This window comes from Pseudophryne corroboree, chromosome 2 (assembly GCF_028390025.1).
Source record: "Pseudophryne corroboree isolate aPseCor3 chromosome 2, aPseCor3.hap2, whole genome shotgun sequence".
Classification (NCBI taxonomy): Eukaryota; Metazoa; Chordata; class Amphibia; order Anura; family Myobatrachidae; genus Pseudophryne; species Pseudophryne corroboree.
The window spans coordinates 995,162,683-995,178,490 of NC_086445.1; the positions used below are offsets into that span (position 1 = coordinate 995,162,683).

The 15,808-nt window shown below is 48.0% G+C and overlaps 1 protein-coding gene across 1 annotated transcript in view; it reads left to right on the forward strand.

Annotated features, from left to right (window-relative positions):
* The window catches only part of LOC135050211 (trifunctional purine biosynthetic protein adenosine-3-like), an 82,263-nt gene that overhangs the window by 36,921 nt on the left and 29,534 nt on the right, over positions 1-15,808 (forward strand). The window contains exons 5-9 of the mRNA XM_063956471.1: positions 1,004-1,142; positions 7,094-7,283; positions 7,744-7,811; positions 9,830-9,948; positions 13,061-13,259. Of these exons, the coding sequence (XP_063812541.1) occupies positions 1,004-1,142; positions 7,094-7,283; positions 7,744-7,811; positions 9,830-9,948; positions 13,061-13,259 (715 nt within the window). The remainder of the gene's footprint in view (positions 1-1,003; positions 1,143-7,093; positions 7,284-7,743; positions 7,812-9,829; positions 9,949-13,060; positions 13,260-15,808) is intronic.

Here is a 15,808-nt window from a genome sequence, read left to right on the forward strand (position 1 = left end):
ACACACGGTGAGATGTATCAAGCGTTGGAGAGAGATAAGGTGGAGAAGTTGCCCAAAGCAACCAGCTTTCAAAAGACTGTGCTAGATAAATGGCAGTTAGAAGCTGTTACTTTGCGCAAATTGTCCACTTTGGGGTATATTCAATAAGATTCGGATCCATTCCGACATGCAGTTGTCAGATCCATTCCGACATGCAGTTGTCGGAATGGATCCGACAACCCCTATTCAATGGACGGCCAAATCTGACTGTCGGAGTTGGCCATACACAGGATCCTGTCCTGCAGCAGCGGCCAGGAGTGCAGATGGCGGTAGCCATAAGCAGGGCGGCGGCGGGGAAAGCTGGGCAGCGGGGGGAACAGAGATCGGCGGGGGGACATGTTTTGGGCGGCGGGGGGAGGCGCTGCATGGAAAGAGGTGCCTGTGGGCCGCGGGGGAGCTGAGATCGGCGGCCAGCGGGGGGAGCTGGCTGCGGGGGGACATGTCTGCGGCGGCAGGGGGAGGCACTGCAGGGAGAGAGGTCTCTCCCTGCAGCTCCATCCCCCTCCGCCGCAGACATGTCGACCCGCAGCCAGCTCCCCCCGCCGATCTCAGCTCCCCAGCCGCCCGCAGCACCGCTGGTCTCCTCACCTCCATCCGACTTGTTTTCAAGTCGGACTGAGTTTGTCGGAAAATGGGCCAAAACCTGTCAGATCTGGCCCCATTCCCGACTTGTCGGAAAAATCAGCCCCTATTGAATAGGTCGGAACCCCTTCCGACCTATTTCTGTCGGAAGCTGCCGTCTTTCTGACAAGAGGGCAGCTTCCGACAGTTATTGAATACACCCCTTTATCTTTCTCCGAAGCTAGATACTTCTCCCGCACAAAACAAAACCTTCTTTTAAGTGATGTGCGAGAATCACATACACAATAAAACTTCTGGGTAGACTCTCTAGTGGCAGGCAGATATGTGCACAGAGGAGTAAGTCACATTATATATAATAATAGGTTTCTATTGTCCTCAACAGACAATTTCTCCGCTGCTGAAGTCTGATCTGTATGGGGTAATGGAGGCAGCCACTGAGGGACGGCTCTGTTCTCGCTTACCAGTATGGACTCCGGATGGCCCTGTGGCTAGTGCGTCCCTAAGGCAGAAAGGAATACACAGTAAGGGTCGACAGCAGACAGGACACACCACACTTACAGTACTTATAATGGTATTGTGACCGCCGGTCACAGTACCGATGGCTACATCCCAACAGTCCGCATGCCGACTAGCAGGGACTATTCCCACTCACGGGTGTCCATGACACCCGTAGAGTGGGATTAGAACCTGTGGCGAACATTCTGCTGTCGGGATCCCGCAGACAGTATGCTGACCGCTGGGATCCCCAGTGTCGGTAAGGCATACCAACCCCTTATAATTACTAAACCTACTGTCATTTCAGAACACACGAATGAGACTGCTAACAGGACAGATTGTAGTTCCCATTATTACTAATTGGGACTGTTGTCTGGGGCTTCACTACGGCTGGCCGGCGGTCGGGCTCCCGGCCAGAGGCGGAACTACCGGCAGTGCAGGCAGTGCACTGCGGCCCGCCTCTGTCCAGGGGCCCAAGCATGTAATGAGTCAAACTGACTCATTACATGCCGCTGTGCGCTGCGGGCAACCGCTGCCCGCAGCGCACAGCCGCCCGGCGAAGAGAGGAGAGGAGCAGCGGTACTACAGACGGGGGAAGGAGGAGGAGGGAGGCTGAGAAGGGAGCCGCAGCAGCGCTTTGTTACTGGTGGAGGCGCTGCTGCTGCTGCCCCTCTGCTTCCCTATAGGCTGTCTTCCGAGAACAGCCTATAGGGAAGCAGAGGGGCAGCAGCAGCAGCGCCTCCACCAGTAACACAGCGCTGCTGCGGCTCCCTTCTCAGCCTCCCTCCTCCTCCTTCTCTCCAGCCCGGGAATCGTCTCTGACGCTGCACCGAGGAGCCTGAGCCAGCGGAGAGGGTAAGTATAATTCTTCTTTCTTTCTTTTTTTCTTTCTTTCTTTCTTTCTTTCTTTCTTTCTTTCTTTCTTTCTTTCTTTCTTTCTTTCTTTCTTTCTTTCCTTCTTTCTTTCCTTCTTTCTTGTGCCTGCCTGCCGCAATGTGTAAAAATGGGGGACTACCTGCCGCACTGTGTAAAAATGGGGGACTACCTGCTGCACTGTGTAAAAATGGGGGACTACATGCCGCAATGTGTAAAAAGGGGGGACTGCCTGCAGCAATGTGTAAAAAGGGGGGACTGCCTGCAGCAATGTGTAAAAAGGGGGGATTGCCTGCCGCAATGTGTAAAAAGGGGGGACTGCCTGCCGCAATGTGTAAAAATGGGGGACTGCCTGCCGCTATGTGTAAAAAGGGGTAATCTGCCCGACGCAATGTGTAAAAAGGGGAATCTGCCTGCCGTAATGTGTAAAAAAGGGGGACTGCCTGACGCTATGTGTAAAACAGGGGGACTGCCTGACGCTATGTGTAAAAATGGGGAATCTGCCTGCTGCTATGTGTAAAAATGGGGACGCTGTCTGCCGTAATGTGTAACAAGGGCACGCTGTCTGCCGTAATGTGTAACAAGGGCACGCGGTCTGCCGTAATGTGTAACAAGGGCACGCTGTCTGCCGTAATGTGTAAAAAGGGCACGCTGTCTGCCGCTATGTGTAACAAGGGCACGCTGTCTGCTGTAATGTGTAAAAAGGGCACGCTGTCTGCCGTAATGTGTAACAAGGGCACGCGGTCTGCCGTTATGTGTAAAAAGGGCACGCTGTCTGCTGTAATGTGTAAAAAGAGGAATCTGTTCGCTGTAAGGTGTAAAAGGGTCTCTACCTGGTGTAGTGGTGCTACTGTGCGGCGTAATTTGAATAATGGAGACTACTGTGTTGGTATTATTTTGTGGCCACACCCCTTCCCCACGAAGCCACGCCACTATGTATTTTTGCGCGCGCCTAAGGCGCGCACTGCCCCTGGGGTGGACTTGGATGGGGGGGGGGGGCCCAAAGCATTTTGTCACACCTGGGCCCACCGCTTGCTTGTTCCGCCACTGCTCCCGGCGACCAGCATACCGGCGCCGGGAGGCCGACCGCCGGCTTACCGACAGTGTGGCGAGCGCAAATGAGCCCCTTGCAGGCTCGCTGCGCTCGCCACGCTACGCTCGCCACGCTACGGGCACGGTGGCGCACTACGCGCGCCACACTATTTTATTCTCCCTCTATGGGGGTCGTGGACCCCACGAGGGAAAATAAGTGTCGGTATGCCGGCTGTCGGGCTCCCGGCGCCGGTATACTGAGCGCCGGGAGCCCGACCGCCGGCATACAGAAGACCACCCTTGTCTGGCTGTATTTATTTTTGGAGCTTGGTCCTATTGCCTAGTGCCATCTGCAGATGGCGCTAGTCACTTTATGGAGTTATTAATGCATGAGAGGGATTTAATTATCACCTAACGGCTGCCTCTGTCCACTGTTGCCGTTTTCACAAAATGGCCCTGTACAGATATGTCATCTTACATCCTTGCTGCACTCACGTTAAACAACCCTTCAAGTCACGCCATGCCATGGTGGGACTCGGTAGTGCGGAGCATCTTTTTGCGTCTTTGGCTGCAGAAATGCTTCTTGATGTGATGTAATGCAATAGGACGCAAGAGCAGCTTCTGCTGATTAAAATGATATGCAGCATGCCTATATTCTGTGTGTAACTGCATCCGAAATGCCACGCTACAGTGTTCCAGGAAAACACTGTAGCAGAGCATTTTGTATGCAAATACAGTCACAGTCACACACAGAATATAGGCATGCCGCATATCATTTTAATTCAGAAGAAGCTGCTTGTGCGTCCTATTACATTGCATTGCATCTAAGACGCATTTTGCGGCAAAAGACGCAAAAAAAGACGCTCAGCGCTAGAGAGTCACACGGCACTCACGCATTATGTGTAGCGCGACATGTAGCGCATGGAGCAAAGTTGTAAGAGAACACATCTGTACATGTGCAGTGAAGAGAACTTATGTCCCAGCAAAAGGTCTTTGATAATGGGGCTGAAAACCAATTCCTTATTGCCGCGATATGTAGATAAGGAATGATAATTTGCAGGCCCAGATTTTGTTTCATAAATAAGACCCTAAAAGAATATCCAGAAAAATAAACATATAGGAAGAGTTAGTAAATCGGTTGCACGTATCACTAAGGATATTCTCATCTTGTGATCTGGACGCCCATGCCCGCACGCCTGGTTTGCTTCTAGTCATCACTGCAGCGCACATTTGACCTACCCTGGTAACAGGAGAGCTTGCGCTTACATCCAACTCCCCATAGCCCTAAATAACGTCAACGTGTTCTTGCTGAAGTTTGCCTACATAAGAACATTACAACCCAGGTTTTTCAAAGGGGAATAATGACCATTGAGGGTAAGAACTTACTGACGTCACCATACCTAAACCCTGTGCCCAGGTCGGGTTACAGAACCAGCTTAAGTGGGACAATAATAGTACTCGGGTACATGTTAGTTACCGTTTTATTATTGTGTGATGTTAAAATTGTTTGATGCTCATGTGATGTGATGTTTGTATTGCGGGACGTATAAATTGTTTTGGTCACTACTAAGCCGTAGACCGGTTTCAGTGGAGCTGCTGCAGTGTGCCCGGGCAATGGTGCCTGAATAGTAGGAAAACTCTGCTAGATTGCATAGTGTATACTTCCCACTGTCTTATAGCATTAATAGATCCGACAGACTTGCAACTACTCGTGTATAAGTGCAGGAGTGAGTGAACGCTAGTTAATGCACATGTTAAACTATTATTTAAATGGTGGAGCACTTTATGAATTGACTGACCTTACATATTGTTATTGTGGAATCGAGTAAGAAGTTTGCACTACTAGTTGATAACCTTACCTTGAACTCCATACCAAAGTATTATATTGACACTACTTTCTTTGAAACAAATAAAACTAAAGCAGTTGAATCTATTTGTCTATTTCCTTGACAAGAAGGGCCTGAGCGAATACGAATACAGTACATCTTGCATAGAGGTAACCAGAGAATACCCCCGACCTGTGTACTACACTTATTTGGTGTCTTACCGAACAGCATCTAGGTTAAGTTGGGGGAACATCTAAAAGAAGGAAGATGGAACAGCAACAAGTAGTGCAAGAAGCACCAGCGGTAGCACCGAATGTCGAGTAACAGGAACTATCTGCAATAACAACAAATGCTCCAATCACACTACTGTACTTCTTTGGGGCCCCGTGGCTCCCGACCTACAGCGGAGACACTGATAAGCCTCCAGGAACTACCTTTGTGGAGTTTAAGAACAAGCTCGAATCCATGTTCAGGCTGTATGCATTAAGCGAACAACAGAAAGTAGAAATTCTGGTAGGCCAACTAACGGGTTTGGCCCTACGAGAGGTAGTATCGTGGCCCACAGATGTCAAGAAAGATGTGAAACAGGTCCTGAAGAAGTTGTCCACGACATTCGAAACTAAGACCCTCCCGGAACTAAAGATGAAATTGTATGCATGCAAACAGAGACCAGGTGAAAACCTCAGAGACTACGCATTAAGTCTTCAAGAAACACTGAGAGCGATTCGTGCGGTGGACAAAGAGGTGAGAAACTCAGATGAAGCCCTAACAGTCCAACTCATCGAGGGAGCTTCAAAAGAGAGTGTGAGGACACAGTTACGTATGTTAAGAATACAGATGCCGGGTAAAACATTCCTGGAGTTTAAAGAGTCCGCAAACCCAGAAATGGTGGGTTTTAAGAGATCCACAGAAGTCTTGGGGGCCACAGCCGCCAGCCCCGAAAGAGCACAGAGAGCCAAAGACACAGCCATATAAAGCGCTCAGAATCCCCCTGGGGACACACTACAGACGTTGAGGAGGCAGATGGAAGAACTCACAGTTGGGATGGTGGAAATTCAGAGGGAGATGTGGCATATGGCGAAACAGCCGACACTTGGTGCAGAAGAACCCAGGTGGCGAACCGAATGACCAAGGCCACCTAGAAACCGCTGGGATCCTCCGAGGGAGTATGGGAGATGCCCCTCAGACCAGTTCGACAACCAGGGACGCCCATCTGGCGGAGGTGCCAGGGCGCAGGGCACGTTGAAAGAAATTGTGATCGCCATGAATATTTAAACGCCAATGCCCCGAGGACAAGGGCCGAACCTTGGGGAGAACATCTGGAGTAGACCTGGACCCAGACCAATGGCGGCCCCAATTTATAGGACACCTATTGTTATTGTGGAATCGAGTAAGAAGTTTGCACTACTAGTTGATAACCTTACCTTGAACTCCATACCAAAGTATTATATTGACACTACTATCTTTGAAACAAATAAAACTAAAGCAGTTGAATCTATTAGTCTATTTCCTTGACAAGAAGGATTTCCCCCAACCACCGAGACTAAAAGGGCCTGAGCGAATATGACTACAGTGCATCCTGCATAGAGGTAACCAGAGAATACCCCTGACCCGTGTACTACACCTGTATCCCGTAAATGTCTCTGCCCAACCGCCACTGAAACACCTGGTGTCCCAGCCTAGCCATAACTAACTACATGATCCACAGCCTGGCCACCATTAACCCAATAATGGCCAGGCTGTATGCATCCGTGTTCCTGACAGCAGGGCTGCCAAGAGAAATCATGGGCCACGGAACAACAACTTCCTGGGCGCCACACCTCTTTGGGGGCGTGTCTAGCACATAAGAAGCATCCACTCTCAGGAGCATGCCCCTGGCTGGGCCCAGGTACTTTTAATTGGACTGCGCCAGGAGGCGTGGCCAGGCACCCTTAGAAATAAATGCAGATAAAATTGTATTTTAAATGCCCCCCCTGGCCACACTGCAGCCTAGCACACAGCAGTGTGTGCTGAGCTGAGAAAAAAAGCTGCAGCTGCTGCTTCCAGGTAAGGGGGAGGAGACCTGAGCCCCTCCGTTTGACCTGGGCCCAGGTAATTTGAACCCTCTCCCCCCCCCCCCCCCTCTCTCAACGGCACTGCCTGACAGCCCTGATACAGCAAAGTTTGTACATGTAACGCATTGGTAGGTTGGCCTATTTCTTTTATGGAATGTGACAGATAAACATGTGTATATTAAATTCCCGCAGTCAGACACCAGGATTTGGAGATGTCCTGTACAGATGCTGAGCCGGTGTCCCGTGATTTAGTGTCCAGTGGAGAAACCATCCTCTTTTCTCTCAAAGATGCCACCAAACAGACGACAGTGGTGGTCTTTTCGGGAACTGCGTTCCGGAAAGATAGAGCTTCTATATCTGTTGGTCACCAGGGAAGAAACAGGTGCGTGGAAGATGCAGTTAGAGGTAGATGGTGTACTAGTGTTTACCCCTATCTAATGTACATAGGGCCTAATTAATGTTTGTAAGTAAAGCTAAAAAAAAGCAACCAACTGGGCAAAACCATGCTGCACTGCAGGTGGGGCAGATGTAACATGTGCAGAGAGTGTTAGATTTCGTTAGGGTGTGTTCAAATTGAAATCTAAATTGCAGTGTAAAAATAAAGCTGTCTAACATTTGTGGGCTACATGCAAAAGCAACCAGTATTTACCCTGCACAGAAAAAATATAAATGTATTTGCTTCCCTTACATGGCAGCATGGTATGTTCCAGACACAAAGTTACGTGCTTATTTGCTTTACTTTCAAACATGTATCAGACCCATAGAGTATAGAAGACCGTATTAAAAACCAGTAATAAACTGCTGTTGGATTTTGCATTTCATGGTTTGTGCCTGGAGAACAGACGTAATGAACCTTATCCAGATGAGACCCAAGAATCGACTTCAGGACCCGCACAAGCCGGATCCACAGGTATTGTCTGTAGATGAGGGTGACACTGTTCTCAGTCTCAAGGCAACTAAATTGTATGTAGAACAGGATATCTGGCAGCACGGCTGATGTAGTAGTTAGTATTACTCACAGCACCGAGGTCATGAGCTTAATTCCTGGCCATGCCATATATGTGTGGGGTTTGTATGTGCTCCCTGTGTTTGTGTACGGTTCTGCTGGTTGCTTCGGTTTCCTCCCACATTCCAAAAACATACTGGTTGGTATATGGATTCTGACAATATTAACACTAGAGTGTATGTGTTGTATGCTAGGGACTTTGGGGGGTAATTCAGACCTTATTGCTAGGCAGCGATTTTTGCTGTCCTGCGATCAGATAGTCGCCGCCTACAGGGGGAGTGTATTTTCGCTGTGCAAGTGTGCGATCGCATGTGTAGCAGAGCTGTACAAACTGATTTTGTGCAGTCTCTGCGCAGCCCGGGACTTACTCAGCTGCTGCGATCACATCATCCTGTCCGGGGACGGATTTGACGTCAGACATCCTCCCTTCAAACGCTTGGTCCCGCCTGAGTTTTTCCAGACACTCCATGAAAATGGTCAGTTGCCACCCACAAACGCCCTCTTCCTGTCAATCTCCTTGCAAACGCCCGTGCGAATGGATCCTTCACACAAACTCGTCGCTGACTGGCAATCCACTTTGCAGCCGTCTGTCGCGCCTGCGCATTGCAGTGCATACGCAGTTCAGATCTGATCTGAGGCTATCGGCCCCCCATCCACCGCCCAGGGATGGGGGGGACAGCCTCGGGCATCATCCCTGGCCCTTAAATGGCTGGAGGGAGGGGACCCCTTCATTTTAGGGGTCCCCACTCCTCCAGGGTACCCCGGCCAGGGGTGACTAGTTGGGGGGGTAATGCCACAGCCGCAGGGACCTATATAAAAGTGTCGCCTGGCTGTGGCATTATCTCTCTGGCTAGTGGAGCCCGGTGCAGGTTTAAAAAATACGGGGGACCCCTACATCTTTTGTCCCCCGTATTTTTTGAACCAGGACTGGACGCAGAGCCCGGTGCTGGTTGTATAAATATGGGGGGACCCTACGCAATATTTCCCCTGTATTTTTACAACCAGGACCGGCTCAAAGAGCCCGAGGCTGGTTATGCTTAGGAGGGGGGACACCACACAATTTTTTTCTTTTATTTTTAACACTTTCACACCCCTTTACACAGATAAGCATGCGTGGATCTCACTGATCCATGCATGACTATCTAAAGATGCCAGGAAAAAGCAGGTCTATTTTAAAACTGCTTTTTTTTACAAAGTCTATGCTTTCCCGGCAGTGTTTGGCTATTGTTGGCAGTTAGTGTGAATACGAATTCTTAGTAAATTACCGAGTTGTGTCAAATAACAGCCGTGTTTGACCGATGGTGTATTCATTCGTATTTGTGATCTTAGCTGGGGAAAACAATATGAATGGACCCAACACTGCCGAGAATTGTGTTTAGCAAATTCCCGAGATGACACTTAGAAAAAAAAAAAAATCGGACAAAATTAGAACCTTAGTAAATATACTCCATGGAGGTAATTCCAAGTTGATCACAGCAGGAAATTTTTTAGCAGTTGGGCAAAACCATGTGCACTGCAGGGGGGGGGGGGGCGGCAGATATAACATTTGCAGAGAGAGTTAGATTTGGGTGGGTTATTTTGTTTCTGTGCAGGGTAAATACTGGCTGCTTTATTTTTACACTGCAATTTAGATTGCAGATTTAACTCACCACATCCAAATCTATCTCTCTCTACACATGTTATATCTGCCCCCCCTGCAGTGCACATGGTTTTGCCCAACTGCTAAAAAATTTCCTGCTGCGATCAACTCAGAATTACCCCCCATGGACGTGGTTTCCCATACAACATTCTAATTTTTAGATTATAGAAAGAAGTGTTATTAACAGCAAGAAGTGTTATTAACGGTGTTATTACTATTAGTAGTAGTTATTTCACATTGATCCTCTTCTCTACTTTCTCTCCTTCTGATTTTCTATGTTTAGCCTTGACAGACACCAAACAGTCACCCAGTAGATGTGTTAGTTATATTGATGTCAATCTAGAGCAGTACATGGACCCGATCTTTGTATGCACAACCAACAGCGTTGGAGAAAAAATAAAGGTGAGTGGATTCCCAAGAGTAACTTGTATGTAGGTTCTTTGCAATAAGAGCAGTAAAGTTGTAAAATGTCTTGTCAGAACACTTGATATCTGAGCATACTGTAGGTCTGACTATATAATAAGAAAAATATAGTACGGGCTTTACATTCCATTGCAGAATGTGATTAAATTACAAGAATTAATCTGTCACTCTGGGGCAGATGTATTAACCTGGAGAAAGCATAAGGAAGTGATAAACCAGTGATAACTGCAAGGTGATAAAGGCACAAGCCAATCAGCTCCAATATGTAAATTAACAGTTAGGAGCTGATTGGCTGGTGGGTTTATCACCTTGCACTTATCACTGGTTTATCACTTCCTTATGCCTTCTCCAGGTTAATACATCTGCCCCTCTATTACATAAAAACTTTACTTAAATTATACCAATCACCAGGGCATAAAGTGGTCAGGGAGAGGTGATGGAACTAATTTCTCCTGCCACCTACTACCCTCGCCCATTAGGCAGACGCAGAGCCACTGCCGGTGCTATGGTTGTCAGCATCCCTCCGCAAGCTATACATTTGTGCCCTACCTCCCATACTTCATAAAGGGACAGTGCGTGCATTGCAAAAAAAAAAGGGCTGTGGTCACAATAATAGCCCCAATTCAAATTAAGCCTCACAGTAGCACAATATTATTCACATTACTCCACACGTAGTGCCCCTGATTCATATTACACCACATAGTTGTGTCTCTTATTCACATTATGTCACTCAGTAGTGCCCTTTATACACGTTACGCTACATAGTAGTGCCCTCAGAGCCGGATTGGTGGGGAGGGGGGTAAGTACCCCAGGCTCCTCCAGTTTTAGGGGGCCCCGGGCCAGAGCAGCTCTGCCCCAGCTCTGATGCTGTCATCTCCCCTCTCCAGCCTCAGCCACCAGCTCTCCTAGCAGCAGCAGAGGCTGGAGACTACAGAATCAGTCCCTGTGCTGCCTGAGGTCAGGGGGGAGGGAGATGCCGGCGGGAGCGGGTACTAGTTACCCGTGCTCGGGTCCGTCGCCGCCCCCTGCACCCTCCTTCCCCATCTTCTGTCAGAAGCAGCGTTGTGCTCCTACCAGCACATGCTGCTGTGTGCTGTCTGGTCTGTGGTGGTGCAGGGAGGCTACTGCCGCTTAGCAGCAGTCTCTTCTGCCTGTGTGGGGGGGGGGGAGCAATCACACTGATCGCTGTCCCCCTCTGTATTAGCCCCAAGCTGAGGGTCACAATCATGCCCTCCGAATCTGAAAAAAACCCATGTCATTTGCATAAGGGGCGTGGCCACACAAACTGCAATTAGGCCATGCCCCCAAATTTGTACCTGGCCTGGCAGCGGGCATAGGAATGGGGTAGTTGCTAGCAATAGGGGGAGGGCCTCCCTGTTTTCAGTGCCCTGGGCCCCCCAAGGCATAATCCTGCCCTGGGTGCCCTTATACACAATTCCCACAGTAGTATTGCTCCTTACACATAATGTCCACAGTAGTAATGCCCATTACACATAATGCCCACAGTAGTGCCACTTATACACACAATGTCCTCAGTAGTAGTGCCCCTTATACACATAATGTACACAGTAGTAGTGCCCCTTATACACATAATGCCCACAGTGGCAGTGCCACTTATACACATAATGCCCACAGTAGTAGTGCCACTTATACACATAATGCCCACAGTAGTAGTGCCACTTATACACATAATGCCCACAGTGGCAGTGCCCCTTATACACATAATGCCCACAGTGGCAGTGCCACTTATACACATAATGCCCACAGTAGTAGTGCCACTTATACACACAATGTCCTCAGTAGTAGTGCCCCTTATACACATAATGTACACAGTAGTAGTGCCCCTTATACACATAATGCCCACAGTGGCAGTGCCACTTATACACATAATGCCCACAGTAGTAGTGCCACTTATACACATAATACCCACAGTAATAGTGCCCATTACACATAATCCCCTCAGTAGTGCCCTTTATACACATCTGTGCCAGCGTGTGTGAGTACAAGGAGGGGCGGGCCACAGGTGGATGAAGACCATGGAGCCACCAGGATCTGAGGAAGGGAAGGCAGGTGCAGCTCGTCAGTGACACTAGCGCTATCTACATAATCTATTGACGTGGTGCTGGGGCAGGTATTTCTGTTGGAATTACTATGCAGAGTTGTGGAGGAGGTGGAACTACAGTAGTTCTACCTACCATTACAGGTGACGTAACTCTGTTCCACCCCGTTCACTCCCACTTTAACCCCTGTCCATCACCAGCCATTCTACAGGCTAAAATCTCTAAGAATTCATGCCTCATGCATAAGTGATAGGACTTGTTCCTAATGAGTTAACTAGTCGAATACTGGTTAGCCCAGTAAATGTCTGCCTGTCTGTAGTGTAGGTGATGATTCCCTTTAAAATTATTTTTGTAATCATTTTCTGGCTATTGATCAGAATAAAGATCAGTCGTGGGTATTTGCATTTTGCTGAGATAATGTCTTTTTCTTTTTTTTCAATATGTGTGTACAACTGGCTGTGGTGTGGCAGAGTGTAGGTACCCACCAGCGGATGCCCTAAGTCAATGAACATTCCCATAACATTCCTATAATTAACCAGTGGGGTGGTTTATTGAGCAGTAGTATGATTTGCACAGCTGTACTCCCTTATGTTTATAACGACACTTGTCACAGAGCAGAGCATACAGGTCACTTATCAGGGTAGCAGTACAAGGTAGAAGGGATGTCAGTGTCTATATTGGCCTTGTAGTTAGCAGTAACGGCAGAATCTCTATGAGGTATTTGTAAGATGCCTGTCTCCCACTGTGGTGCTCTAACACAGTAACACTGAGGTATGTGATGGCGTGGCACATGCATACAGACGGTGGCCATCTTGGTTAGGGTTTGTAGCCTCCCTGAAAGGGCCTTAATGGAGTATGTGCAGTAGTGCCGTCCAGATTCAAAACATTTTTACTAGCAAGTATGTGACTGTGGATGGTTTATGTTGTGTTGATAATTATTGCACTATGCAGCTATTAGGTGTTTTGATAACTACTGGGGGAAAAAATCGTTCTGTTTTACATGTTTATTTTGTTGTCTTCCCTGGTTGTAGGTGGCTCAGGCATGCAATCTGCACAAGCTGGCAGCTCAAAGCCTGGTGACCACGTGCATAAATGATCTTTTGTCCAAGGGAGCGCAAGCAGCATATTTTATGCCTTATTTTGCTCACGGAAATCTTCCTGAGGACGTGGTTGGAGCAATAGCTGAAGGACTAGCGGAGGGCTGCAGAAGTACCGGGAGCACCTTATTGGGTAATGTTACTGCTGAGGTTTACTAACATATTGTGAGGATTTACTGTTTGCCTGATACTTCTAGGAGCATGTGTTCCTGCCTAGTTCATGCTATCTGTTTTACAAGTGCACGGTAACTGTAGGTAGCATTGGTGTTTCTATAATGGGTGCAGTGTGTGCGGTGCACATAGGCCCCTGAGTCACACACTGCACCCATTTCTCCCATACTTACCTTTCCGGAGTCTATTGCTGACCGTGTTTGGGCCCACTCCTATCCCGTAGCCGTCGCGCCGCTGCTAGCACACTGACCACTAGAGACTCTGGCACAGTGCCAGAGTCTACAGCACATGCGCAGGGCTCTGAAAAAATGGCGCGGTGGCCATTTTTTGGAGTCCTGCGCATGCGCTGAAGACTCTGGCACTGTGCCAGAGTCTGCAGCGCTCAGAGCACTAGCAGCGGCGTGACGGCTACGGGAGAGGAGGGGCCCCACACACGGAGTCTGCACACGGGTCACTTCCTCTCTAGAGACACGCCTGGTAGGTAGATGTAGGGTCAGTGATGGAGAACCTTGGCAGTCCAGCTGTTGTTGAACTACACATTCCATCATGCCCTGCAACAGTTTTAGCATAGCCAAGGAGAAAAACTGTAGCAAGGCATGCTTGTATGTGTAGTTCAACAACAGCTGGAGTGTCAAGGTTCCCCATCCCTGATTAGGTGAATGGTGTGCCATAATGAAGAGCACTGTCTTGCCCCCTGTTTGCCTTCGCTTGACAAATGCAGCATGCTTTGACCTTTGAATTTGGATACTTGACCTTGACTTTCAATTTTGTTTTTTGTACACAGCTGACTGCTAGTGATCAGCCATTGCTTTAGCCTGGCCTTGTTTTCCTGGTTCTGAAGTCTATTGCCTGTTTGTCTATGAACGCGTTCTCACATTTATTTTAAACACTTTATTTATAAGTTTCTATGAAACAAGGACATAGACATGGGACAAAGTAGAACATTCACAGCTATACCATAAAGATACAGAAATCATATAATATCAGAACCAACGACAGAAACATTGAGTAGCAGAGAGCAAATAGCAAAATAAGTGAAAAGGTGGGGTCAGAGAAAGAGGGGGGGGGGGGGGCTGTTGGGAGGGTGACCCCAAAACCCATAAAAAGCACCTCTGCAATATGGCCCTTTACTGTACTTTTCTCTGCTCTTCATTTGGCATCTTCATGGTTTTTTTTTTCTGTTCTCCTTCTTCCTCTGCTAGCCATCTGTTTGGTTTATTTTACTCCCAATTAGAAAACATCTCTGACTTGTGGGCTAACTAAGTAACAGCAGCCACACTGAGCTTTCAGGGAAATGGTGCCCGCTCTCGGTGCAGAGCACACAAGGCCGATCACTGCTGTTTACAGATGATTGGTGCCCCTAGATGTGACATAGGGAGATGTATCAAACCTTCTAAATAGCAAAATTGAGGTCTTGAACATAGCAACCAATAACATTCTAGCTATCATTTATCTAGTACATTCTATAAAATGGTAGAATCTGATTGGTTGCTATCCGCAAGACCTTTGCTTGTCGTATGTACAAAGTTGGATTATATCTCTCCCATTACCATGAGTCAAACTGGCGGTAAACCTTGATCATGGCCTGGCAGCAGGGGCAGACTGGCCCATAGGGGTACAAAGGGAACCCCTGTGGGCCCCACTGCCTGAGGGCCCACCCTCCCCTCTAGAGATCAGGTTTTAGACTGTGCACTTTATACATTATACACATGTTACATTATCAGACCTTCCAACTGTACCTTTTTACCAGGTACAGTACCTTTTTTATGGTCTGTACCAATTTTTGGCTCTTCAAACTTCCATTGAAATTATAGGAAAAGGGGCGTGGCCACACCCTTTACCCGTGGTCATGCCCCCTTTTCTAATTTGTACCGATTTTTATGTGTAAAATGTTGGAGGGTATGCATTATACTGCACAGGACTATGGTGTATTCACTACAGTGTATTGCTGTTATTAATCTGATGCATTATCGTGCATGCACTAACAGTATTTACTATATTTATGTTTATAAAGAGGCCCAGGTTATGCACTCTCTAATAGCTAGCCAAGCCTCTATGATGGATGGCTGCACCACTACGCATGTTCCCCTATCACTACATTCCCCCAGTGGGCCCTTCATGTCCCAGTCCGACACTGCCCGGCAGATTGACGTAGAGTTCTAAGTCAGATTCGAAAGTGGTATTTCAAGAAAAAGAGGATTTTAGTACTTACCGATAAATCCATTTCTCTGAATCCTCTAGGGGACACTGGAGTTCCACTTAGACATTAGGGGTGTGAAGTCTGCGAACCGGAGGTGTGGCACAATCTTAAAAATTTGCATTGTCTGCACAGCCGGCTCCTCCCCCTTCACGCCCTTCATGCCTCAGTTTTGAAAATTTGACTGAGAGACGAGGACACGTATGAGAGCCTATGGCGAGGAACCGAACCGTGCAACATGCCAAACAGCATCCAAGAACATCTTTAAACGAAAACCAACGCTGTTTGTACGAACTGTATGAACAAGAACTATG